Raw genomic sequence first — 25,051 nt, forward strand, 5'->3', positions numbered from 1 at the left:
GCGCGTGCGCAGTGTGTTCCGTTCACGGAAGCGCTAGCTGTTTTTGTCCCGGTATATGAGCTTTAAGAGTGAGTATTTGACTCTTAGTTTAATGGGTGCGAGATGATGTAAATAAACGGACCACACAGTCGACTGAATAAACAGCATGCTCGGTCCTGTGTTGGTGGCGTTTTTCGCCGTGTCGCTGGCAGCGTTGTTCATTCCTCGCGAGTGGTTCGTGAAACTGGAGAATGAACGAACTCAGGAGCCGAAGAGGATCCTGAGCAGACATGAACTGTCCCTGTACGACGGAGAGGAAGGCAGCAGAGGACTTTACCTGGCTTTACTGGGACAGGTGTTTGATGTACACAAGGGAAACAAGCACTACGGACCAGGCGGTGCTTATCACTTCATGGCAGGTGATTCCATACATCTTATGTGGTAGCTCCATCAGTAGAACTGTGTACATATTGAAACAATGAAACTAATAAACCAGAGAGAAAGAGAGCAATGTGCATGTCTATTGTGCTGTTAGGTGATGCTAGACTCAGAGGGGCCCCTGGCAAAGAAGCTTATTGGGGCCCTTCACCATCCCTCCCCACCCTCATCACATGTACATAAGCCCTCATTATCAATCAGTGCTTATCAAACGCCACAGACATTTATTTTTGATTAACTTAAAACTATACATACATATCTACAAATGTAAAATCATCAAATATTCTCTATACCACATGCACATTTCATGGATGCCATTACAAAATATACCATCATAAAAAAATATTTGTGGGCAAAACAATACATTTTCTGGACCAAACGATTACTCATTTAATTGAGAATAGAATCAACTAATTGATCGATTATGTAAAAAAATTGGCTTAGATTTTAAAAAATTCCTAAAATAATTACGGATAGTCATCCAAAATTCACATTGCATTTACAATCGAATATACATGGATGATTGAAATGAAGACATCTGACATGACAAACACTAAACACATGTTTGAAAAAGTGAGGAAGAATGAAGCAGTGACATCTGAAATGAGTATTGTGTGTATGAATGGAACTGTGGATATATGAAATGTTGATCCTGACTAAAAAAAATAATTGTATCATATGTATTTGTATTTTCAGGCAAAGATGCTTCTCTGGCCTTTGTCACTGGAGACTTCACAGAGAGTGGCCAGACTGATGATGTGTCCAGTCTCTCTCCTCTGCAGCTGGTGGCCTTGTATGACTGGCTGGCCTTTTATCAGAGGGATTACCAGAGTGTAGGTATGTGACCTTTGTACACCAGCTTCTTTTAATTCAATGGTTTGTTTTTATTGCTATCATCAATTCACTGAGCTGTTAACTTTCAAGCATATTGTAAGTTTAGGAATGTTCACATGGTTGTAATACTGTGAATTACTCCACAGTATGACATTAAGGCCTTAACCTGAACCACAGTCCTGTCATATGTGTCAAGTTATTGTCAGAGATAAAAATGGAAATGTATTATTGATCCCCATGAGGAAAATTCTGGAGTTACAGTCGCCAAGTACAGAATACAAAACAGGTTAAAAGGAAAAAAGGAAAGTGATAACAATCAATAAATAAGCCTGTAATAATAATAATTACGAGAGTATATACATAATATCATATACACAGTACAAGTTTAGTCCAATAATCAGTATATACAGTACATATAGTAGGGGTGTAGTTAAAATCAAAACAGTGAAATATTGCAATATTTTCGCTATTGAGCTTTTTTTTGCATGTAATTTTTTAAACTAACATTAAACCTTTTGTGGATTAGCATAAAATGTTATGTTTGATGTTTGAGTCCACTAGATGGTGCTCATACTCAGCTTGACCAGTTTTCCATTTTTTTGGTCTAGCTATTCCCGGTCAACAAATTTCCATCATCTTAAATAACAAATAAAAATCCTCCCATCTCGAATTCCAGGTGTGTTAAATGGCCGATTCTATAGCAACACTGGACAGCCAACAGAGGCCTTGTTGCAGGTAGAAGCGTCATTGGCTGAAGGCCACCAAATAAAGGCCCAGTCTGAGGCTGAGAAGGTTCGCTTTCCGACCTGCAATTCAGAGTGGAGCTCTTCCAGAGGAGGAAGAGTCTGGTGCTCAACTAAGAGGTGTGGAAAAGCTCTGAAACTCATCAAATCAAAATAAGCCTACAGTGATGTATTGATGCATTGCATACCTGTATTAGAGCAGGTATTACTTATTGGTATCCATCAGGACTGAGAGTTTCTTTCCTTTTCAGTGGTGGAGTGGTGAGAGACTGGACAGGTGTCCCTCGGAAGCTCTACTCTACAGGATCCACTAGTGCCCGTTGTGTCTGTGTTGAGGATCTGACAGCAGCAGAGAAAAACCCCCACCTGCAGGAATATGAAGGCTGCCCTCCGCATGCTGATTCATGCCCTGTTGGAGAGTATTAGTCTTTGAGCCAGCCTGGAAAAAAAGGACATATTCATGGCCTGCTATTCTGTAGCACAAACCTCAAGAAAACACAGGGACTTCTCCTATGGAAAATCCCATAATAAGAGTTGGAAGGAAGAAATTCAAATTCAATTGACTTGTTTTTGATGACCTTTATGTAAAGTTGTCGTCCCTTTCTCTAAAAGGATACACCAGAAAGAGACAGGCTAGATATCTGAGCATACAGATACAATACAATGTGCATAAAAGATTAAACAATGTGCATAAAAGATTAACAGAGGCAAGATTTAGGTTTGTCACAATGACAAGCACAAACTGCATTGAAGTACAAAACAGTTGTAGTGGTCAAAAATATCACACATTTATCTGTACAATTTAACAATACTTAAAGAGGCCCCACCGCCCGACGCTCCCTCTTCTCCACATTCTACCCAATGATCGGAAATGTCATGTGATGTTGATAAAGTGCACCTGTTAGGCTAAGAAATCAAAAGCGTTAATCATCATGGGTCAAGAAAACAAGTTGACTTGAGGCAACATCGTGGGCTCTACACTCTTCCGATGACGACCTGGCAGGTCAAAAATGGAATGTAATATTTAGTGAGTGATTTTCAAACAAATGATTTTCGATTATGACCATGATACTTTAAGACTACAAATCGACATTCACAGGCATAATAGGCTATTATTTATCTGAAGAGGAGGATTATGGGAAGGTTGTTGTCATGAAAAAAAACTTTAGTCAGAATCTTCCAATTTGCTGTGATTAAAACTGAACATTTCCACATATTTTGGCTAACTGGCTGTCACCAAGCGGGAGGAGCTTCTTTTATCCACTCAAAGACACTTTGATCGAAACCGAAACAAAAAAGACGAATGTTTCACTTTCTATTTGAAATGTCCCTCTAGAATGTTATTAGTTTCTCATACTGTAATAGTATAAAGGCAATGGTCCATTACTGTCCAGGGATCTCTTGTTTGTATGTCCTGGTGTGCCTGATTATCCGTGTCAAGTTGATCCTGGCTTGGCCACTGTCAAAGGTTGGGGGAGATCCAGGCCACTGCATTACGATACCCCACCCAGAGTTAATACGTCAAAGCAGATGTCGCACACTCTCACAGGCTTGTTCAAGTCGAACTTGATGATGGGGATCTCCTTTATAGAGCACTTGTGACACAAGAGGCGCCCACAGTGGCGGCTGGAGTTAAAACAAAAGGAGAGACCGAGGATTAATTATAAAACATGACACAAAGGGTAAACAATAAAGCTGCAACGCGTAACTTTGTTGTTGTTATAATTCTGCCTGTTTGGTCTTCATAAACAGTAATTATATAACATATGTTGCATCCATCTGACAGGCTCTGTCAAGCAGCACACAGGCGGGGACAAGAAGCATTTATCTTGTCAAATAGCTTAACTGGTTTTTAAGCAGTAGAATTCACTTCTGAAACTTTTCATGACTTTTCCTCCCACAGTCCAAAATCATACAGAGAATAATTGGACACTCTGACCATGGGTGTGAGAGTGACCTGTCCAGAGTGTAACCCTGCCTTTCGCCCTGTCAGGTGGGATTGGCACCAGGGCCCCGCAACCCTCATGTTTGCAGCCACTTCGCTTTACTTGCACAAAGGTACTGTTGTGTTGTGACATAAAACAAATCACTCCCCATGTGCAATGTGGGAATGTCGCTAGACCTAAACACCGCCCTACTGAGGAACACAGAGTCCTGCGGAGCAGATAGACTTATTCAGCATTGTGTGAACTCATTTGACAGTGTTTTTATTTAAAAGCTGCACACTACAGCTATAATAAAACCTAAATTTGTGTAGATAAAAAAAAGTATGAACCAGTGATGTTTCCTCGTTGTAACCCCGAACTTGGCAGCACATTCATAGCAGTTGGACCCATCACACCAAGGCGGCTCTTTGGACAGCATGTCTAAACAAATGTAAAATAATTAGGATAACTAGCCTAATGAGCACAATTGGGATAAGTGAGGTAAGTGTAAAACCATACCTAGAAGGCGGAAGAGCAACTGTTTAGTTGCAACTTGGTAGTTGAAAATATTGATGCCCTGATTATTATTGATGCCCAGCCGTGCTCCAGCTCTCACAATTGCACGGCACAGATTCGCATTTCCTTTCATGTAGGCCAGGAGCAGAACTGCAATATAATACCAGTCACAGGTATTTTAAAGACAAGTGTAATAATGGTGGTATTACAACATGAGACAGAAATAATGAAGTGTGCTACAGTACCTGTGTTCCCTTCATTGTCTGGTTTGTCCAGAGGGTATTCCGGCATACACTCCAGGAACAACTCAAAAATGGCAGCAGCATTCTCTTTGCCATAATGGCCAAGTACATGCATTGGTGACTGACCCCTAAGCAGAAATAAGATTTTAATTAAATAAATAACTAAATAAATAAATAAAACAAAACACACACACAAGTTGATGTCATATTATTAAGAGGGTTATTAGTTTTGGTCAGATGTTTTTAATCTTGCTGGCATATTTAAAAAGGGGTTTTATTCTTTATACATCATTTTCCCTTTTCTGCTCCATTTCTACAACTTGTATCTTAACAAATGTAATGTTTCAGGCTATTTCTCCAAAAAGGTATTATTAGTACTGTTTCATTACCTGAGATTAAAAGCCTCAGCATCAATGTTGGACTCTGTGAGAAGGGTTCTGACATTATTAAGGCGGCCTTGCATCACAGCCAGATGCAGAGCTGGAAAGACAGCAGCGGGAAAAGTGAGTAACAGTGGATAATCAACCACACAAATACAGCAACTCCAAATGGAATAGTATAAAGACTAAAGCTAAAGACTCCTTGGACAACGCAATATCTACAAATATCATGTCACCACACATCTGTGTTAAAAAAGAAATAAATATATTTGCAGTGTTTCTCCTCTTGAGAAAATGTGAAAAATTATAACTGTGGAGTAAAGAATTATGGGTTAAAGAATGAAAAGTTTCTCCACAGCATTGTTCACACTACTGCCCATGTAATTTTAATTTACATTAAAATGGTGTAGTGCCCCATCATACTTAAACTGAGCTTTCAGGATTTGTTGAATAATGGCAATGAGTAAATGGCAGGCATTGTTATACAGTGGCGTTTCCAAAATGATCTGCATCACATAGCTGTCAAAATTGAGATTAATGTAATTGAGACTAAATTGACTCAACTGGTTCTGTTTGTTTTAAAAGATATATAGATACAGTTATAAATAGTACCGTTATTTCCATTTTCATCCTCAGCGGCAAAGTCTACACCATTCTCCAGCAACACAGAACAAATAGTGGCCAGGTCCTGTTGGGCAGCCAAATGTAGCGCTGTCTGCCTGTGTTTTGTCAGCTCATTTACTTTGGCTCCAGCAAGCAGCTGGAAACAGAAATATGAAAACAGTATCACCTGCACAAATCTTTCATGAACACTTAAAATGGACGAAGTACAGAAGAGCAACAAGGATTTACCAAGTTGCGAACAATGATCTCAGATCCAGCCTGGACAGCCAGATGGAGGGGTGTGAGTTTGGCTGCATCCTGAACCCTGGAGTTGACATTAGCTTGGACACTGATGAGGAACAGGACACTCTCAATGTCTGAATTTTGCACCGCCACATGGAGAAAATTACGCCCTTTGTTGTCCACCTAGATGGAAATGGAATTTTAAATCGTCAGTTCATCGGATTTTGGAAATGTACATAATTATAATTACTGCAACATTATCCTGAAGATAGATGCAAACAGATGCATTTTAGTGTCTTTCACCTGCTCAGCAGCACCTGGCTCCCTCTTGAGGATCGCCTCTGCAGCCTTGTTGTTCTTGTGTGTCATGGCACAGGCGAAGGGGGTCGTTCCTTGGCGGTCACGAATATTAAGACGAATGTCTGGATGGGAAATGAGGAGCTGTATGATGACGTTGTGCTGGCTGCTGATGGCAGCATGGATGGGAGCTCTGCCCTCTGCATCCTGATGAAATGACAGGAGTAAACAGTGAGAAATACAGCATGTTTACATCACACACTTACTCATCTCTCATTCACTTCCTTCTGTAGTGTAAAAGTAAAAGTATACTCTGGGAATGATTGTGAAATTCTGAGCAATACCACAATGCATAAGTACTGATGTGTTCGTTATTTAACCTTCTTATTATATCGCGGGACATTTAGAAAAAACTGACATCTTTCAGTCCTCTGTCAAACACAAAGACTGAATTGGATCGAGAAAAAAAAGGAAAAAAATGATCGACCACAAGAATTGCATAAAATTAAGATTGATAATTTTAGCCTCTACAGAACACTTCATGATTACCCTGAACAGTGCATATGACTACGATCAATGCAACACCCCATACCCCACTACCCACCTTCTGGATGTAATGGGACTGACCTGTGTGTTAACATTAGCTCCAAACTCCAAAAGGCACTGCACCACCTCCTCCAACCCCCAACTGCTTGCTAGGTGTAGAGGCGTTTGTCCATCCCGGGCTTCTTCATCTCCTTCTCCATTTGGACCTGGTTTCCTGGGGCTGTTCACATCACACCCACTACAAACACGCAACACAGATATTAGACTATAATACCTAGACACATTTACTTCAGTGCATCAAGCATCTCAACTTCTCATTGGGCAGGCTTCTAATTTAATTTCATCATAACCTCATTTTTGACATATTTTGCATTGAAGAGCTTTGTGAAAATCTTAGCATAATAGCATGCTCAGATCGAAAAGATTCACAATCCCTGCACATATTGGTAACTATTGTTAAGAAGGACTGGCAGACCTGCGGATGAGGAAGCAGGCAGAAACCTCATTATTCTCATCAACAGCTCTGTGCAGGAGGGTCTGCTGGCATCCTGAAGGCCCTATGTTCCAACACGTCGCATCACAGCCATGGCGGACCTGGGTGGGACAAACAGGAAAAGAAAACACTCAAAATGCAACAAAATTACATAGGTAACATAGGTCTATGTTTATGTGGAAATCAGCTTTGGTGGCTGATAGAGTATCACCAGTGTGGAGGCAATATCTTCCAGGCCATTCTCCAGAGCCAGCCACAGTGGAGGGTCGCCCTTGTCATCAACTACAGACATATCAGCTCCTCTTGTGCAAATGGCATCTACCACCAGGGGGAGCTGGTTACTGATGGCCAACTGTAATGCTGTTTGTCCCTCTTGGGTCCTTGTGTAGAGGGAAAATATATCAACATCCAATGCAGAAAAATCAGGTACAATGTGAAACCCATAACCCTTACATCTGCAGCATAACCCTGGCATTACCTAACATTGATGTCTGCCTGATGTTCAAGAAGGAAGAGGGCACTTTTGCTGTCCTGTCTCTGGATGGCCATGTGAAGAAGGGTTTGTCCATTGGACATAGTGTCGTTGATAGAAGCGCCTGAGCCCAACAACTGAGCTGCTATGGTGTGCATACCTGAAAGAGCAGAATTATAATATATGTTTAATATACAATTTAGATTAAACTGTTAAAGCAGAATCAACAGTATTACTACAGTAGTTGCTAAGCTATGTACCTGTCCAGAGGGCGAGGCCCAACACAGTCTGGTCCATGGAGTCTTTGAGACTGAAGTCAGGTATTATCTGGAAGTTGTTGGTAGCATGAAGTGCATTGGCTGCAAGACAAAAAAAAAACGGATTGTCAGCTGAGATTGGCACAGGACCCTCATGTGGAGGCCTGTCAGTTTACAGCTTAGCTCCAAATCGATCAAATTTCCCCAAACATTTGCTGACCTTTTTGCTCAAGGATGACAGAGACAACATCTGGATGGTTGTGAGCAATGGCCATGTGGAGAGGGGACTGCAGAGCCACACCATTGCTTTCGTCATGCATGGCTTTCTGGGTCTGCAGGTTGGGGTTGGCCCCTTGCTGGAGCAGCTCTGCTGTCAGGCTTGCAAGGCCACAGCGACATGCTGTATGAAGCGGGCTCTCACCCTGAAAAAGGCACAGGGATCCATAAGACTTTTATTTGTCATACAAAAATATTTCACCAATATCTTATGATTTAGCCTTCAAGTTAGTATTACACTTTAAATTACGCAGGATTAAAATATTTTATTTACCCTTGAATAAAAGCTCAGTATAATCTCGAGCAGTCTAAAACCTATCTGCGTTTACATCTTTGATGCCTCAAACCATTCAATAAAGCTCAGAATAAGGTGGTGGGTGTATCAACAACCATCACATTATTAAAATGACAATGATCGTATGGGGACACAGAAACTACCAGATTTTCAAACTGACATGCTTCCTGCACACCACATGAGAATTTATGTTTTTACACACCCATTTGTTGACATGGTTGACCTTTGCTCCATGGGTAGCCAGGAAAAGAGATGCTGCCTCGTTGCCTGCCCCAGCTGCTCTCTGCATGAGACAGTTTCCTACAAAAAAAAACCAGAATATTTTTTTATAATATCACAAGCATCATTCCATCTGGACAGACATTACTGTAACGACATTAATTAAAAAGCACCTGTGGTATTGTCGGGTGCATCTGGGTTGCTTCCTCTCTGGATGAGCTGTGCTGCAAAACTGTTCTCATCAAATGACGTGCCATTCACGACTGGTACATCATCCTCAAATGGATTTACTGATGTGCCAGAGGACACAGTGATATACTGCAGGGCGAGCCACAGAGCTGTGCTGCCCTCATGGTCCTTGAGTTCCAGGTCAAGCCTAATTGGATGGAGAGAGAGGTAATGCATGATTAAATCCAAAAGAAGGCAGTAATCACCAAGATGGAGAGATTATAGCAGGTTACCGAAGGCATTATCTTTGGAGGTAAATATGACCCAGGTGGCATGATGTGTACTTAAGAATGAGTTTGAAGCTAACATTTTCAAAATTGTTATTTTAATTATTAACTAGCTAGGATTTGCTTCTGGTGACAAATTTAAACCAAGCACACTGTATGCATCTTTGCATGTCAGAAACAAACCCACTAATTCCACATGAAGACAGATACTTACTGTTTGCATTGTAGTAGCTGGCTGAACACTGGCTCATTCCCTGATGCCACAGATTCATGCAAGGGAGTTCTACAAAAAACAAAACACGAAGGTTGGAGCATTGTGATGCTTTGCAATGTAGTTGCCCTTCTCTGCAATTCATTAAAACTCAGAAACAAAGTGCCTGTGCCCAACAACACACCTGCCCCTGCTGTTCTGCATGTTGGGGTTGGCTCCAGTTTTGAGCAGAGCCTCAGCGATTCGTGCCATGCCACTCATCACTTCCACAGAGTGTTTCTTGGGGCTGAAAGAGCAGACCAGGTGAAGTGGGGTTTCCACCGCACCTACTGTGGCAGCATTCACCTGAGCAGAGTGGCGAATCAGGAAGATGGATGCAAATTCATCACCTGGAATGTAGGAAAGAAAAAAAGATAAACAGTCATTAACTCATTGGTGGATTCTTATGTTTACAAAGCAGCAATGTTGAGGTAGAGTGATCCATCCCAGATAGGGCTGCATTATATATTCACAGATGATGAAATGATAAAAATATTTAATATCAGTCAATACTGATAATTATTGATATATTATCATTAATTAACCGAAAGTTAAATATTTTGTTTTCCCCTTAAATGATAGCTGAATAAATTGTGGTTAATGGAACCTTTGTTGTATTGATATTGAAGAAAATTACACTGTGAAAAATATTGTTACAGAAATATTGCCCAACCCCAATCATAGACATTGTTTATTAACACTTTGACAGCCGAATGAGACGTTTGCATGTTTTATAAAAATGCATAAAAATAGTGATTCCCCACCTCTTTGGATTGCCTTATGGAGGAGACTCCAGCCACTCTGGTCCACCATATCCACATCAGCTTTGTTGTTAACTAAAGTAGTGGCAATACTTTCCAATTTGCGAGAGAGTGCCAGGTCCAATGCCAAGTCACCATTGTTGTCTAATTCGTTCAGCTTGCCAGGTAACTGAAAGAGAAATAAACATGAAAAACATAAAACCTGTTTGTTGTATAATGAAAAACAAATACAAAACAAACAAAAATTGTTAAAAGATGAAACTGAATATCTTTTGTCAACTGACCTGCGAGTCCATCTCAATGAGATAAAGAAAGACCACATCTTCTCGTTCAACTTTGATGGCTTTGTGGAGAGGAAATTCTGTTTTAGATTTGATCATCTTGTACAGAAGTTGGGCACTCATGGTGCTGAAGTCCTCTTTCCTCAGATCATCCTTATTAATGACAATGTCAATGGTCAATGTCAACAGAAATCAAAACTGGCCAGTGAAGAGAAACATCAACAACACGACACCCATTGTTTAAGGATAGAAATCTCAAAATATCATAATGTTAGGAACAAAATCTCAACTGGAACAGAGAAAGTGAGACTGACTGTTTCACAGTCAAGCTAACAGCAAACTGCAGCAGAAGTGCTAATGCTAGTTTCCAACCAGTGCAGTTGCCATTTTCATGCCCAGCTCCCATGTTGTACAGGTAGGTTGGTCTTAAAATGAGGTTTGGTCAGGCACAATGTTGGCACACTTCTATCTTAAGACAGCAGAAAGCCACTGCCATTGACCAACAAATACATAGTCTTAACTCAATGGTGCAATATTTTTTAACACTTATTTAAACGTCTTCCTTCAACCATTCCTTTTAATCACAGATTTTCAGCTCTGATTTATTTTTATTTTTCATTTACTCATCTCCTCAGCAGAGAAGCATTCACTTCTCCAGTTTCCTACATTTGCCATTTAAATAGCAATGCACCAGGCACGGGTAATGACGAACAAATCTCTGATTAACTGAATTGTTGTTATGCCCAAAGCACACCTATGAATAATTCAGACATTAAATACAACCCCATTGTGTCTTGCACCTCACTTCGTACCAAGATTGCACGGCATGGAAACAATGTGCTTGTGCCACGCACTTTAGACCGTGCCACGCACTTTAGCCAAACACAATCAATATCTGAAAGGTCTTACCCAGTGGCTGGCTATGATCTCCCCACAGTAGTTCATCAGGGTGGTGGCATTTAGTTCCTCTGCAGTTTGGTAGAAGCGAATGCAGTTCCTGACATTTACTGAGGACATTACACCCTTCTCACACCTGTCCCAATGAGAAAGCAGATGTATTTAAAGGAAATTAAGCTGCATGTGTTGCTTTTCAACATAGTCAGCAACAGTAATCTTGTCGATGACAACAATTTCAGTGAAGCATTCAAAAGGGGCATTCTAGTTGTGCTGACCTCTCTCGAAGCAGCTGAAGCTGGAAGCGGTTAGCCAGCTTCATCAGGTCAATGAGAAAGGCATCATCTTCACTAAGTTCCAACTCATCTTTGTATGCCCAGCGCAACATCGCCATGGCAACCTCAGGCTTGCAATCTGGCAATAAACATCAAGTTAGAAATGCACAACAACTGATCAGTTACATCTCTAATCTGTGCAAACACTAAACAACAATCATTTATACAACAACAAAATAACAGCAACTGTTTACTTTAACTTAAAACACTGGGCCAAAAATATTCACAGACATTGCTTGGAATAATTTTATTACTTTTACATGTAACACTACTAACACTGATTTGCTGACTGGAAAATCAGCACAAAGGTTAAAACCTACACAGAGCAAAACTGTGTCCAATAGTGGACACTGAAAAGTCTATAATAGTTTAAGTTAATTTAGTGACATCACACCAACATGGTTTCTCACCAGATAGGTCCAGTTCAGAGGTGGAGGCCAGGTTAGCCAGACTCCAAACATCACTGCGAGCAGCCAACACAAACTTATGGGCGCTGAAATTCTCCCCGGCAACTTTCACTTTCAGATCACTGCAAAACAAACACATTCATCTTCAACACATTGATGAAAATACAAATTATGCAAGGTCTAAGAAAGAAACAGATTGTTCAGGTTATTCAAGTATAGACATGTCAAGACAAGATTAGAACATGCAGTCACAGACTTTCACAATGTTATATGAAAAACAAATTTAACTTTAACAATGTAGAAGCATATTAACAGATGTAGGTGTATTTGTATCACACAATACACCAGAGCAGACACAGAACAGACATGGACACATTTGTTGGTATCCTTTCACAAAAATAAAAATGTATCCAGGCTTGGGACCGACAGAAGGAGTACACTAGATCTGGCCTTCCTGTAGATTGGGTACTTTGGATACCCTAGACCTTGACCTGGCAGGGACTCGAACCGCTGATGCCCTAAAGGATCACCACCATTTTTATGAGACATTCCTTGGTGCTTTTATCTGTGTGTTTAGGACTATTGTCCTGTTGGAACAACGATAAACTGTGACAGAGCTTTCTGAAACTGGGCAGTGTTTTTCTCCAGGATGTCAAGATGGAATCCAGGCCCGCCATGTCAGAAGTAACAAAACACCCTAAAATATAACCGAGCACCCTCCATGTTTCACAGTATGTATAGTATTCTTTTATTTGAGGGCTTCATTTTTCTCTCAATGAATACCTAACAATAATAAGAACTTTACTAATAACTTTACTAAACATTGTTTCTATATGCTGTACCAACAAAATTGTGACTTTTGCAGGACTGCTGGACAAAATAAAATGTCCACCCATCCACTCTAACTGTATCAATCTCACCTGTACTGTTCTTGCTGATAGAGGTCAGCCACGATCTCCAGAAGACGGCTAATGAAAGTGTCTGCAGCTGCAGGGCTGGAGGAACCCTGACCAGAGGTCTGGGCAGCAAGCACAGCACAGCGCCTCTCTGTGTCCACCAGCTTCTGCTGCATCTTCACATACTCCTGCCGAAGCAGGGCCAGGTGCTTCTGCAGCTTGGCCACCTCCTCTGTCCCACGCCAGGGTGAAGGACAAACCAAAATACAGGAATACAAAGCATAAGTCAGAACTGGAACCTTGGATGCACTTTAACTAAGAGAGAGGTTAGAGACGGATTTCACAAAATTTGTTTTCCTAGATGTGTTTGACAAACCCAAGATAACAACAACGACCATTGCATAAATGTTATGAGAGGGATTTGAAATGGGGCCTTAATATCAACGTTTTTTGGTTACAATCTTTTTCTTTTCTTTTTTTTTTAAATATCTAACTTATACTGCATTATTCCCACTGGAAATGAATTGGCAAGGCAAATCGAAAATGAAACCTGTATTCAGCATAAAACTGCGTGTTTATGAAATAAGCTGAAAAATGTAAGAGGAGATAGTCTCCATTCTTGTTTACCCATGTGACCAAAGTGACCACAAAAACAATAGTTTTTCAAGATTCTCTCTGGAGGAACCATATCTCTAAATTTTTAAGAACCTGCAAATGTCAAATCTAATGACAATACTTGAGTTTGGATTAACCTTTCCCTGTTTCGCAGACAGAATTACTCTTTCAACAGATATTCTTCTTACAACACTGCATCACATGTCAGCCACAAGTCCTCAGAGTGTAAGTAGGTCCTATTTCCTTCCTTTAAACCAGTAAAAGTTTGTAGTGAAGAAAGAACGCTGAGGCGGCACATTACTTTGTCCTTCCTCGTAAACCGTTACTGACACAGCTACTGGTCACAAGGAACAAAAAGGGGTGTTTCGAAAAAGACCACCTGACCACCAGGCACAGGAAGACGGAAAGGGTGTATTGCTGGAGCAGCACATTAGGACCAACTGACCAGCCACTGGGCATTCATATTTAATATCTTGCATCAGTAAAATTTATATTTAATTAATGCTAAGGGGGATCTCCTGAGACAAATGCGTGTACAACAAGCCCTCAACATTTAAGAACAACAAAATACATGAAAACAAAACTTTAACGAAATTGAGTCTAGGCATTATGATGTGGTCTTTCCAACACTGAAACCCAAATTGGTTGCTTTACAAATATAACACAACAAAAAGACCATCATTTAATATATCTCAATATGCTTTCTGAACATTAGGAATGCAGATAATTGCGTTTACAATAACTACACATGTTGGACTATTTGTTCTCTAATTTTAAGTTAATAAGCTGATTTAAGGAGGGACACACAGCAGATAAGCGCTTATGTCTTGGCCAAACATAGATGACGAAGGTGATACCTAACAGGCAGTGACACCTAGCACCATCCCTGTCACAAATTATATCTATCAGCGCTGACACATAAAGCCTTTATGACATTAAATATCCTCAAGGCAGCACAGCAATTTGATTTGATTTGTTAAATAAGTGTTGACTTGTGTTGAAATTATTGCAACACAGTGAAGACACTTTAATGCCCATCTTGACTATGGCATATAGCTAAACACTGATATCAACATTTTAAGCGAGTAATGACATTAGGATTTTAACCCCCCTCGTGTAATAAACCTATGTTCGCAAATACAAATAGTTCACCACAGACAGTCCAGTCGACCCACATCCTCTAATGTCCAGTTCGGCTAACTCTAAAATCCAGCTAGCATTTCGGCGACAGCTAACGGTAGAGCTTAGACAGTAGGTAGGCTAAGTGTGACAAGAAGGCTGTCATAGTATTTTGTAAATTTAACCTCAGACATTACACCGGATATTAACCAGCCGACACACTGGTTGAATTAGTCCGACAGTTCAACGAATATACGAGTGTACCAGATAGTCCAAAAAAATCAATCTCATACCTTCCGCCATGTTGCTCAGCGTTAGCTCCGAGGAGGAGTCTTTCTATCGCGATATGACGGAGAGACAGATAGTCGGCAGTAGTGCTGCGTTCAAAGACATAGTTCATCCCAATATCAACTGCTGTTCGTGGACGAAATAGATATAGCATTAATGTATTTAAACCACAGTTTGTTTATATCAGTGAATAGATTTTTGCAGTTATTTAATACAATGGAATACACTACCCGGCATGAAAAAAATAGATAAAATGTCTTGATTACATTAAATAACAAAAGATGTGCCCACATAATAATAATAAAGTGTTACTAATTATTATACATGACTAACCCTCCATATTATACAAATGGATTTGTTTATTTTTCTGCAGTTAGGTTGTTTATTTAATTTAAACTTTCAAAAACAATTCCCAAGACACTTGGAAAGGAAACTAGAGACATATCCACACTTAGGTTTGGTGCCACCCAAGATGATAAAAATTGATATCTTGATATGTCAAAGAGTATTTATGATAAATTGTGATTCAAATGATAGGTTTGAAGGACAGACTTTGCGTCCTCCTGATTCTCATTTCCTCTTTTAACTCACATTTTTGAGCTTTGTGGAATAGTGGGCCTTTGGTTATGGCTGTAAATAAACTGTATTAAAAATGTATGTACAAATTGGCAAAAAAAAAAAAAAAAGGTTGTTAACTTGTGTTGCCTTCAGGTGCTCCCAGTGAATGTCCTGTTCAGAAATATTATGTGAAAGGTAAAACCTGCACACAGCAGAAAGGGGATCCACCGATACAAAACAATTCAAAAACAATAAATGAGTCATTGTTTTATTAAAAAGAAACCCATCTTACTTACCTGATACTCTCATTAAAGATCTCCCGGAGTATGCAGAAGTTTGTTGTAAAATTAAGGTGTTGAACTTTACACGTCTGTTCCTTGAAAATAAAATTGGATTAAAAGCCCATCAGCAACTGCAGTAACCGTTGATAGTTTCATTACGTTGATGTTTTTTGCTAATTTCAAGGTGTTTCTATGATATGATGATGCTAAAATCCTCCACTTTCTCTGCTTAACAAGTGCTTAAGTACATAATGCAAATACTGTATAACTCATTGATTGTTATTTTCAGATGGCCCTGCTTCTGAATACAAAGCACAGTTATTTTAATTTTGGAGTACTAAAAATTAGTCACTTAATAAAAGAAGATAAATAAGATCACATGGGATTCAGATTGTGCAATAAGAAACATTATCACATTTTCTAAGTTAATAGTGATGTGCTTGTGAAGAGCCATCAGTAAACAAGATAAACAATATTAATAGTGGCTCGTCATCATTAACGCTAACCCAAAAAAAAATGTTTTTTCACATTATATATTATATAAATAAACAATGAATAAAAAAAAATTTTGGTTGTGTAAATTGTCATTAAAAAAGATTACAATGACCACTATTATGATTACAAATCATTTGTTTTCATTTTACATACAAGTCATTACATATTTTACATTCTAAATATTTGGCTGGAAGTGTTTTTATTTAAAGTTGATTATAATGATGTTTATGGTAAATGGGGAAATATATAGTCTGATTTACATTTCTTTGATAATATGAGTTCATCTTCACAATGAGTAGTTGTAGTAGAATTGGTGACTGGCAGAGTTTATGAGAAGAGGAAAATGTATTCTAATTGTGTCTAAATGTAAACATTTATAAACTAATTTGGCAAACATTAAATCAAAACATAATTTTAAGATGAATCCTACTGAGGAATCAGATAATGACATTAACACAAATTTGTGTTTTCTTCACCTTCTACATAACTTAACAATTTTAAACATACCCTGATACCTTTTAAACACTAAACCACGTCAAATATAGATATTTTCTTTTTGTGTTGCGTTCATGAAAAGTTTCTGCTGGGTTTGCCACAAGAAATGTGAAATTTATGTTGTACCAAAAACCTAACTGAAATTAAAAACACAAGTAAATATTGGAAAAAAAAACAAGTCATGTTTTAGAAGATCTCACTACAGGTAACAGGTTTCATAACATGAAAAATATACACCAGTATTTTGTCTTTGTACATTAGGCCAAACTGCTATAGTTCAGTAAGCAGAATAATCATGAGACTGTGGGTCAGGGCAGGGCATGATAAAACAAAATGGGCAAGCATACTGTATACACAACCCCTCAAAGTAATCCCAGAAACACTCCGCAAAATACAAAGCAAAAAAAAAAAATAACCTAACGCATGCATAACAATTCTTACCAAGGACAACACAGATAAGGAAAAGAGAGGCTGCTAAAATAACAGAATATTAAAGAGGAGGACCTCAAATTTTATCAGGATATGAAAAATTAACAGGGGAAACTTCATACTAGGGGGATTATTGCTACACCAAAATGTTACCAATCCATGATATCTTGTGTACTGGCTAATCAGTAAAATCCAACATAGTGTAGGTACACAATGTCTCCCTCTTTTTCCACATTATTAACACTTGTTCAATGCAGGGTGAAGTGGCCAAGCATTTTATTAGGAGGCACTTTTGAAAAAGATAAACAAAATTTAGCATGCACATAAAGGTATGTAAGGTGTGCCTTGTATGCCTTTCTCAAGTCAACTGGTCAAGATGGTAAGACTTACAAGAGACGAGGACAAACTAAATGATTCAGGTACATTGTTGAGAGAACAGCTTTGTAAACTACGACGGAAAAAAAAACCTTCATCAGTCACATTATGTATGTCTTACTTGAATCATCTCTTCTTCACAGGTGACATCCGTCCAACAGGATCACGATTCTCCATTTAAGACATTCTGATAAAACAATCTGAAGAGAACTAATGCATGCTGGAGTGGAGAGAGGGAGAGTGGATAAAATTCTATGTGAACCAGCGCTATCCATTTGGTCTAGTCTTCATGGATGGAAAGGGAGCTTATATATTATCCAGTTTAGTCTGTGCTATATACATGTCTTTACAATATCTTCCTGAAAGTTGGAGCAGTTCATAGACTTGAAAAATGTTTTATCATCTTCTGGGTTTGTTTTACTTATTTGGAGTTGGCACTTGCTTGGTGTTTTCTCAGCCTTGGTAGTCATCATTATGTTCAGCTGTAGCCTACAATAGCCATTCTGTTCCTGCCAAAACAAAGGCAATTAAGCCCGGTGGGTGGAAGAGTTCAGGAAACAGTGCCATCTTGATTTTCAATTAAGACCTGTAGGAAAAAAGAGAACAGAAAAAAGAATCAAAAAGTTGAACAACACATGTCATTACATGTATATTAATATCAGAAAAACTTTAGATAATTAGATTGTTAGTTAAAAGGTCAAAAAAAAGGTTTACAATATTCATAAACAGACCATATACACTAACCAATAAATAAAAAAAAGAACAGCTACAGAAAAATCTAAAACACAATGGATGAACGCAATAATAACAACACCTGCCAGCTTTTAACAGGTCAGGCAGTTTATGTGAACATTTCAAACAGTTTCAGGTGTTCTTTGAACTTATGAGACTTACTTTATGGAGTTGGAGAAGCAGCTGATCTGACTCTAACGTAGTAGTAATAAATCTTTTTATTGAAAATGTGCATATCCATATTTACGAAACAGGTGAAGAAATACATTGAAAGCACAGGTACAGCAAGTTGAAAGCTATGATGCAACCACAAACATTTTAAAAGCTGCGTACAGTGACAGCTGCCATTTCTTTTGACTAACATTTGGCTATGCAGTCAACTTCAACTGTCAGACCAAAACATATTCTCACACGTTGACATGCATGTTAAAAGTTTGATTTTAGTCCAGCGAAGACAATAGGTTTCTGAGTGTAATGTAAACAATTTGAATAAAATCGAACTACTCTTAGTTAGACTAACATACCTAGATAATTCTATAAGTCAGATTACTTCTGCATGTATACACTTATATGGACTGGACTTTGTGTTCTGCGGCAAAATTTCCTCCCCAACCTTTGACCCGTGAGTAGAAGGAGATGATGTACAGTATAAACTGCAGTATTACTGAAAAAGAACAAACAACACCAATCAGGATGATATCATGTAAACTGGCGACTGAAAGAACCGGCCAGAGGTTTTGTGTTTGCCGGCACATTAACTGAAAATATTCAGTTAATATATATTCAGTGCACGACTCTTGTGACTCTGAATGTGAAGTGACACAATGTCAAGCAACAGAGTAAAATGTACACTCAGTCACTCACTCACAACACCATTTGTCAACAGGAGGAGCCTCAGTCTAGTCACAAAAACACATGCAAGGCCGGTTTCAAACTGGATTAGTGTGTGCAGCACTTCAAGGCTGCAGCACACCTCTCTTTTTTATTAAACAACACTGGCTGCCTGAGTTTTGACTTCTCATCTATTTTCCACGAGATAGAGTAGAGAGGAGTATTTAAAAGTATTTTTTTCAAAGATTTTCAAAGGCAAACTCTAGCTAAAACATAGCAGAAGCTGTGTGGACGTTTTGTGGTAGAAGAACAGGAGACATGCACCTGGTGTGAACGACAGATGAGCCCAAGAGGCAGCAGATCAGCACGGCTTCCATCATGCACTACACACGCATGCAGAGTGAAACTGGACCAACAGTTCAGCTCAGTTTCATGCCTACCAACTGACCACTGAGCCTTTATTTTAGTGTTACTGTTACAGTGTTATCTGTCATTTTTACTGTACATGTGATACTATTTATTTCCCAGCCAGGGATGGGAGTTGCAAACTAGTAAATTGCTATACTCTTTGTGCTGTATCAGATGCACTTTATGTCCACTATGTCTCACTGCATTGTCCCTGATAAAGATTAATTGCCACGTTTTTTGATGCAGTATCTCTCTTTGTCCTTAACCTCATCTCTAATTGGATGGGTTAGCTAAAGTCTTCACAGATTCAGATTTCAGATGGGGTTTTGTGACTTGTCAGTCTCTATGGCCATGTCTTTAAATATTTCACACTTGAGCCGTTGTACAGTACAGTATCACATGCCTCTTAGCTGCAAATGACCAAACTAGACAGCAAACTTAAATGTGATCTTGGCAAAAACCAAACACTAGAACCTACTCGAAGTAGTGTAAGTTTATATTGACATTAAACACTTCCTTTTATATTTAGCTGGACCAACATGAAAGTATATCTTAACAGTTCAAGATTCATGAACTAAAAGAAATTGACAATACTTGCCCTGAAACATGAAGCTAGATTCTTGCTAACATCACTCAAACGCAGTCTCTTGGCTTTTCCGTACACAGCGGGCAACTTTCCTTTTGAATGCACCATTTCTGTCCTCCCTCCACTCTTTCTGCAGAGAGGAAAAAAGGGTAAAAACAAGTTGCGAGAGTATGTGAACCATGTGTAAAGAATATCATAGCTCACTACAATAATTATATATTGGTTTACTTAAAGAAAAATATATTATTGTACTGTCGTAAATAGTCAAAACCATGTAGTTCATCATACATTTACATTTTAATGCCATCAAAACCAAGAAAATTCTTCGATTTTGCAGAAATGTGATACTGGGATAAACATACATTTTTATTTTTTTACATATGAACTTACTGCAGCATCCACGTTAGCCGGTGAGTCTCCATTTGGATCAGCCAACATAGAAATTACACTTATCATGATGGTTTCCACTGTGTGGATAGGCAGCCAACGCTCCTCTGGTTTCTCATAACCATACTTGTCCTCACCGGGCTCGTGCAAAATAGAAATACATACATCTCCATTCTTGTCAACTGGGAGGAAAAAAAACATGATAATACAATTTAATGAAACTGAAATTTTGAATTTATGCATAATGTCATCAAGGACATTTAAGTTTTAGAGACAGTTTATTTTTTTATTTAAAGTATTACGATTGTCATGTTTGAGCAGTCTGTAAGAGGTTTGTCAAAGGATGCCTTGGTCTTAAAACAACAAAACAAGTCTCCCTACTAGTGCAAATTAAGAGACCTGAAGGGCCTATTTAACATATTCACTTCCACCTGCATTAGACATGTAGCTGGAGCACCCTTGGTTGCAATTCCAGTATTGAGCTTACATTACATGGATGGTTTTGTACCTGCTTGTACTAGAAATGTTTGAAGTAGACTCTGTAAGACTCTTACTAACCTCATAGTAGTAAAGTATTCCCCTCACCGTTTCAATAAAAGCAGTTGAACATAATGACCTAATTCAATAAATTACACTGCATAAGGCAAACATGCACTGCTTTTAATCAGGCACCAAAATAACATGATCACTTTGGAACAGATGAAAACTGCACCTTCTTCAAAAGGGCTGACTACTAAAGGCAACCCTCACTGACTGTGTGGAAATTGTGTACCTACCATTCGGGTGCCAAATATCTGTGATAAATTTCATTTTAGGTGGCCTGAGAGGGTAATCTTTGGGAAATGTCAGATGAGCTTTGAACACACCACCTTCACTGTGAACAGAAAAGATCGAAGAGAAAATCCAATATATTAGGTAAACACTGTAACAAAAGTACTGTAAATTCTTCATAACAGAGAAATAAAGAACAAATATAATGACAGGTAATAACAGACTTACTACAACGTATCTGGAGGACCAATGATGAGAACTTCCCATCTGTAGAGATCATCATCCTCAATCAGGCCTGCTGAGAATCCCTCAACTGGGTTTTTGTTCAGCTCTAGTTGTGAAAACAAATACATAGCAAGTCTAACTGACAATATTTCATATCATCATACCACTGGTTTTTGTATTGACTTCACATGATTATCGAGGGCCAACTAGTAATACAATTCATGATTTTATCTTGGAATATTCATTATATAAAGATATTAAATACTGAAATACCTTTATCAATTATTAAGTGACATTAAAATAATACAAATACGTCAACAGAATCATTGAACCGTCGATGACTACCAAGTTACAAGATTTGTGTAACGAAAATAAAAGAATACATATAAGAGATCTTGACAATTTGCCAAGAGGTGAAAGCATTCTTAAATCATGTACATACAAACTTGCAAGATACAGAACAATTTCACCAGCAGTTAGCATTTTTGCAACTGTATTTCTAAATTCTTCAGATAATCAACATTTACTTTAACAGGGAATCTAGTTGAGAAGATAAGAACATATTCAATTGTGTCTTTATTGGCCAGCTTTGGCAAGGGTTTGTGCTCTGTCACGGTTTTTAATTATTGCCTCCTCCAAAGAGGTTATGTTGTGTTTTTGCCAGTAATACAAAAAATGGGCATGGACTTCCATGAACTTCTGGGGATGTAGGTTATGGCTCAAGGAGGAATGATTACATTTTGGTGGTGATCAAGATGCAGTTCACCTATTGCATGTATTGACACTGTGGGAAACGGAGCAGTCTTGGTGGAGGGTTTTAACGTTTTCTCTATTTGAATATATGAATAGTTCTCAAGATGTTTGATATGCTAGGTGACATTATGACTTTATGCACATATTATAATTGTTTCAAGTGAGTGCTGAAGATAAAACTACTGTTAAAATAATAACCTCAACATCCTCTGCAAATATAAATGTGTGTATGACAAGGAAATGAAGGACTATGTGTGCTTTATACCTCCTGACAATATGATAGCTTTCTCTTTTCAATCAGATGTCATAAAAAATATGTGTTGTTGAATACGTGGGAGTGAACACGGCGTCAGATTGTACTCTAACAATCTCACCTATGATCTGAAATTAGGACTACAACCCCAAAAACCTTATTCGACGTCTGTTCCGCTCAGACGCTTTTAGAACGTGGTTAAAATTGGAGTATCTATATTTAATTCGCGGCTGACTCTTTTAAAATGAACAGAGGTTAACATTAGCTTGTTAACTTGTCGTATTGAAGCTAACAACAGCACCGTTAACTTTAGCCTTCAGTCTGAGTTAGCTATATAGAATAAGGGCTCAATGTGTTTAACCAAAACATTCGTCATCTAATGAAATGCTCGTGGGATTTATGTATATAATAACAACTGCAAAGGCCGTAGAGGACAAAATCATACGTGACAAATGCAAAACGCTATTTGTTATGTCGTTTAACATATATGTAAACACATCGAACCAGTTCGGGGCTAGCGTTAGGCTAGCTGTTTCAGGCTAGCACAATAATGGATTGACGTTGGGACTTCTGACAGCGGCTCAAACTGAAATCGGCATGCTAAGTCGAAACTCAAGTCTAAGTGCCACCGGACACGCCACATTCCATTTCTTATCAAAAGAGGAATGTACCTCACAATATCTGCTCCCACTGTTCCCACGCGGTTTATCTGACACGGGAGCTTACCGTAAGTGTGGAGGGTGGAAGAAAACAGTTTGCGCTAGCACTATTTGAATCACAGCTAAAGGTAGGGTACATCGTCAGCTCGGCAGCCAGCATCAGCTACCACCAAGAATGTATTACCTGCAAGCTGTCTCCTGAGTAACAGCGCTGACTGAGGCTCTGTCATACTTTAGCGATTAGAATGCAGCTATGTTCGATGGCAATACTTCGAGGTAAACGGGTTATTTTAACGTTCGTTACACAGACTCCGGCCAATCTATTTTCCGTTCGACATTATTGTCATTCTTCTTCTTCGTCGCCTTTCCTGCAACTGCTGCTGCGGCCTCTTCTTCGTTGTGCTTTTACTGCAGCAGACGTCCTGACTGATGAGGCACTGCCATCTTCTGGATATACCCTCAACTACAGAATTCTAGAGATTAAACATACTGCAACAAATTCCATCCCCAAAATGAAAATATTTAAATATTTAAATAAAACAATTTGAAATGCATCTCCTACAACCTTTATATTAACACATGTTAATGTTGATATCAATTATTAATGATATCAATTAATATTATAAATAAACAAATTAAATTGTCCTTTGATGTTTGTGGTCTTTTTACTTTGTAACAGCTGTCTCACCTATTAGTTAAAGTATACAACAATTGTGCTATTTGAAAGAGTATTCATATCTTCAATCTAACATTGCACTCCAACTAACCTTAATGGTGAAGTTGGATTATAACCACACAATAGAAACCCTAGATTGGACACACTGATGCCAACTAACTAACTAATTGACAGATTTAAAGATACATATGATGATCGTAACAAAGGATCATTAATGGCATTTTAGCTTTGCAGCCATGAACAGGGAATTTTGGCATTGGCAATATTGGCACAGAGAAAATTGGAAATGGAAGTTCCTCCATCTTTAACTGTGTTATGTGCAGATATCATGGTCCAGCTTGTGGCACTTCTGGGTCCCATTAAGAGGCAGCACCTGGCTGGGATCATGCATCTGATGATCTACACATTGCATTGTGCAAATTCAGGATATTTTGTCTTGGGTTAATGTTCTTGATGAGGCTCGATAAAGACACACATGAGCATTCACAGGCGTCAGCAAAATCTAGAAAAATTATTCAAGGGGAGTCTCACAGAACTGCAGCTGTTTATAAATTCTGGTGTCAGCAAAGCAGACATTGTTAATGAGATATTGGTTGGTATAAATTCAAATCCTCTCTCTTTCTCTGTGTGTTTGTTCTTGTATTGTTAACTCTTCAGGACTTTCCAGACACTGACCCTGTCAGGACCAGTAGTCCTTGTCGAGACCAAAACCTGCTTTCTGAAGAACTGGTTAAGTGAAAGTGGTAACTGTGGTTAGGTCAAGGTTAGGGATAACACTTTGTTAAGGTTGTTTAAATGAATGGAAGTCAATGCAGTGTCTTGAGAGGAACAGCATGTGGACCAAATGTCCACAAGATGGCGCTGCTGTATAAGCCTAAAAGCTATAGGCTTTGTAACCTGGCGAATGGACATTAAGCAAAGCAAAGCACAAAGTGACATACAGCAATTTTGGACTTTTGCACTAGTATGTGTAACTCATTAACTAGTTCTCTCAAATGGTAGAGGGTCTGCTCATAAAAATGACAAAAATGCCCTTTTACACTTGTCGGTGTGATGTATCACCATGTTTAACACCCAT

At 38.8% G+C, this 25,051-nt stretch overlaps 3 protein-coding genes across 3 annotated transcripts; 1 reads left to right on the plus strand and 2 right to left on the minus strand.

Annotated features, from left to right (window-relative positions):
• On the plus strand, window positions 1-3,387 carry LOC122779649 (neuferricin). The gene is made up of 4 exons (XM_044042202.1): window positions 1-398; window positions 1,114-1,254; window positions 1,928-2,114; window positions 2,246-3,387. The coding sequence occupies exons 1-4, from the start codon at window positions 146-148 to the stop codon at window positions 2,418-2,420; spliced, it is 756 nt and encodes a 251-aa protein (XP_043898137.1). The 5' UTR covers window positions 1-145; the 3' UTR covers window positions 2,421-3,387.
• ankfy1 (ankyrin repeat and FYVE domain containing 1) lies at window positions 2,559-15,124 on the minus strand. Its single transcript, XM_044042201.1, has 25 exons — window positions 15,065-15,124; window positions 13,062-13,269; window positions 12,145-12,263; window positions 11,678-11,813; window positions 11,415-11,538; window positions 10,509-10,658; window positions 10,228-10,393; window positions 9,609-9,813; window positions 9,428-9,496; window positions 8,932-9,134; window positions 8,742-8,839; window positions 8,189-8,390; window positions 7,972-8,070; window positions 7,718-7,871; window positions 7,451-7,619; window positions 7,222-7,340; window positions 6,828-6,984; window positions 6,207-6,407; window positions 5,910-6,086; window positions 5,670-5,817; window positions 5,067-5,157; window positions 4,681-4,805; window positions 4,439-4,585; window positions 4,270-4,360; window positions 2,559-3,620 (listed from the first exon to the last, which is right to left on the minus strand). Exons 1-25 carry the CDS (start codon window positions 15,072-15,074, stop codon window positions 3,488-3,490), a joined length of 3,501 nt encoding a protein of 1,166 aa, XP_043898136.1. The 5' UTR covers window positions 15,075-15,124; the 3' UTR covers window positions 2,559-3,487.
• A 1,924-nt stretch (window positions 15,125-17,048) lies between these two features.
• On the minus strand, window positions 17,049-23,701 carry ube2g1a (ubiquitin-conjugating enzyme E2G 1a (UBC7 homolog, yeast)). The gene is made up of 6 exons (XM_044042748.1): window positions 23,482-23,701; window positions 21,636-21,738; window positions 21,413-21,510; window positions 20,640-20,818; window positions 20,262-20,379; window positions 17,049-18,278 (listed from the first exon to the last, which is right to left on the minus strand). Exons 1-5 carry the CDS (start codon window positions 23,525-23,527, stop codon window positions 20,293-20,295), a joined length of 513 nt encoding a protein of 170 aa, XP_043898683.1. The 5' UTR covers window positions 23,528-23,701; the 3' UTR covers window positions 17,049-18,278; window positions 20,262-20,292.
• Between the last annotated feature and the right edge of the window lie 1,350 nt (window positions 23,702-25,051).

The sequence above is a fragment of the Solea senegalensis genome, linkage group LG13 (genome assembly GCF_019176455.1).
Source record: "Solea senegalensis isolate Sse05_10M linkage group LG13, IFAPA_SoseM_1, whole genome shotgun sequence".
In the NCBI taxonomy this organism is placed as follows: domain Eukaryota; kingdom Metazoa; phylum Chordata; class Actinopteri; order Pleuronectiformes; family Soleidae; genus Solea; species Solea senegalensis.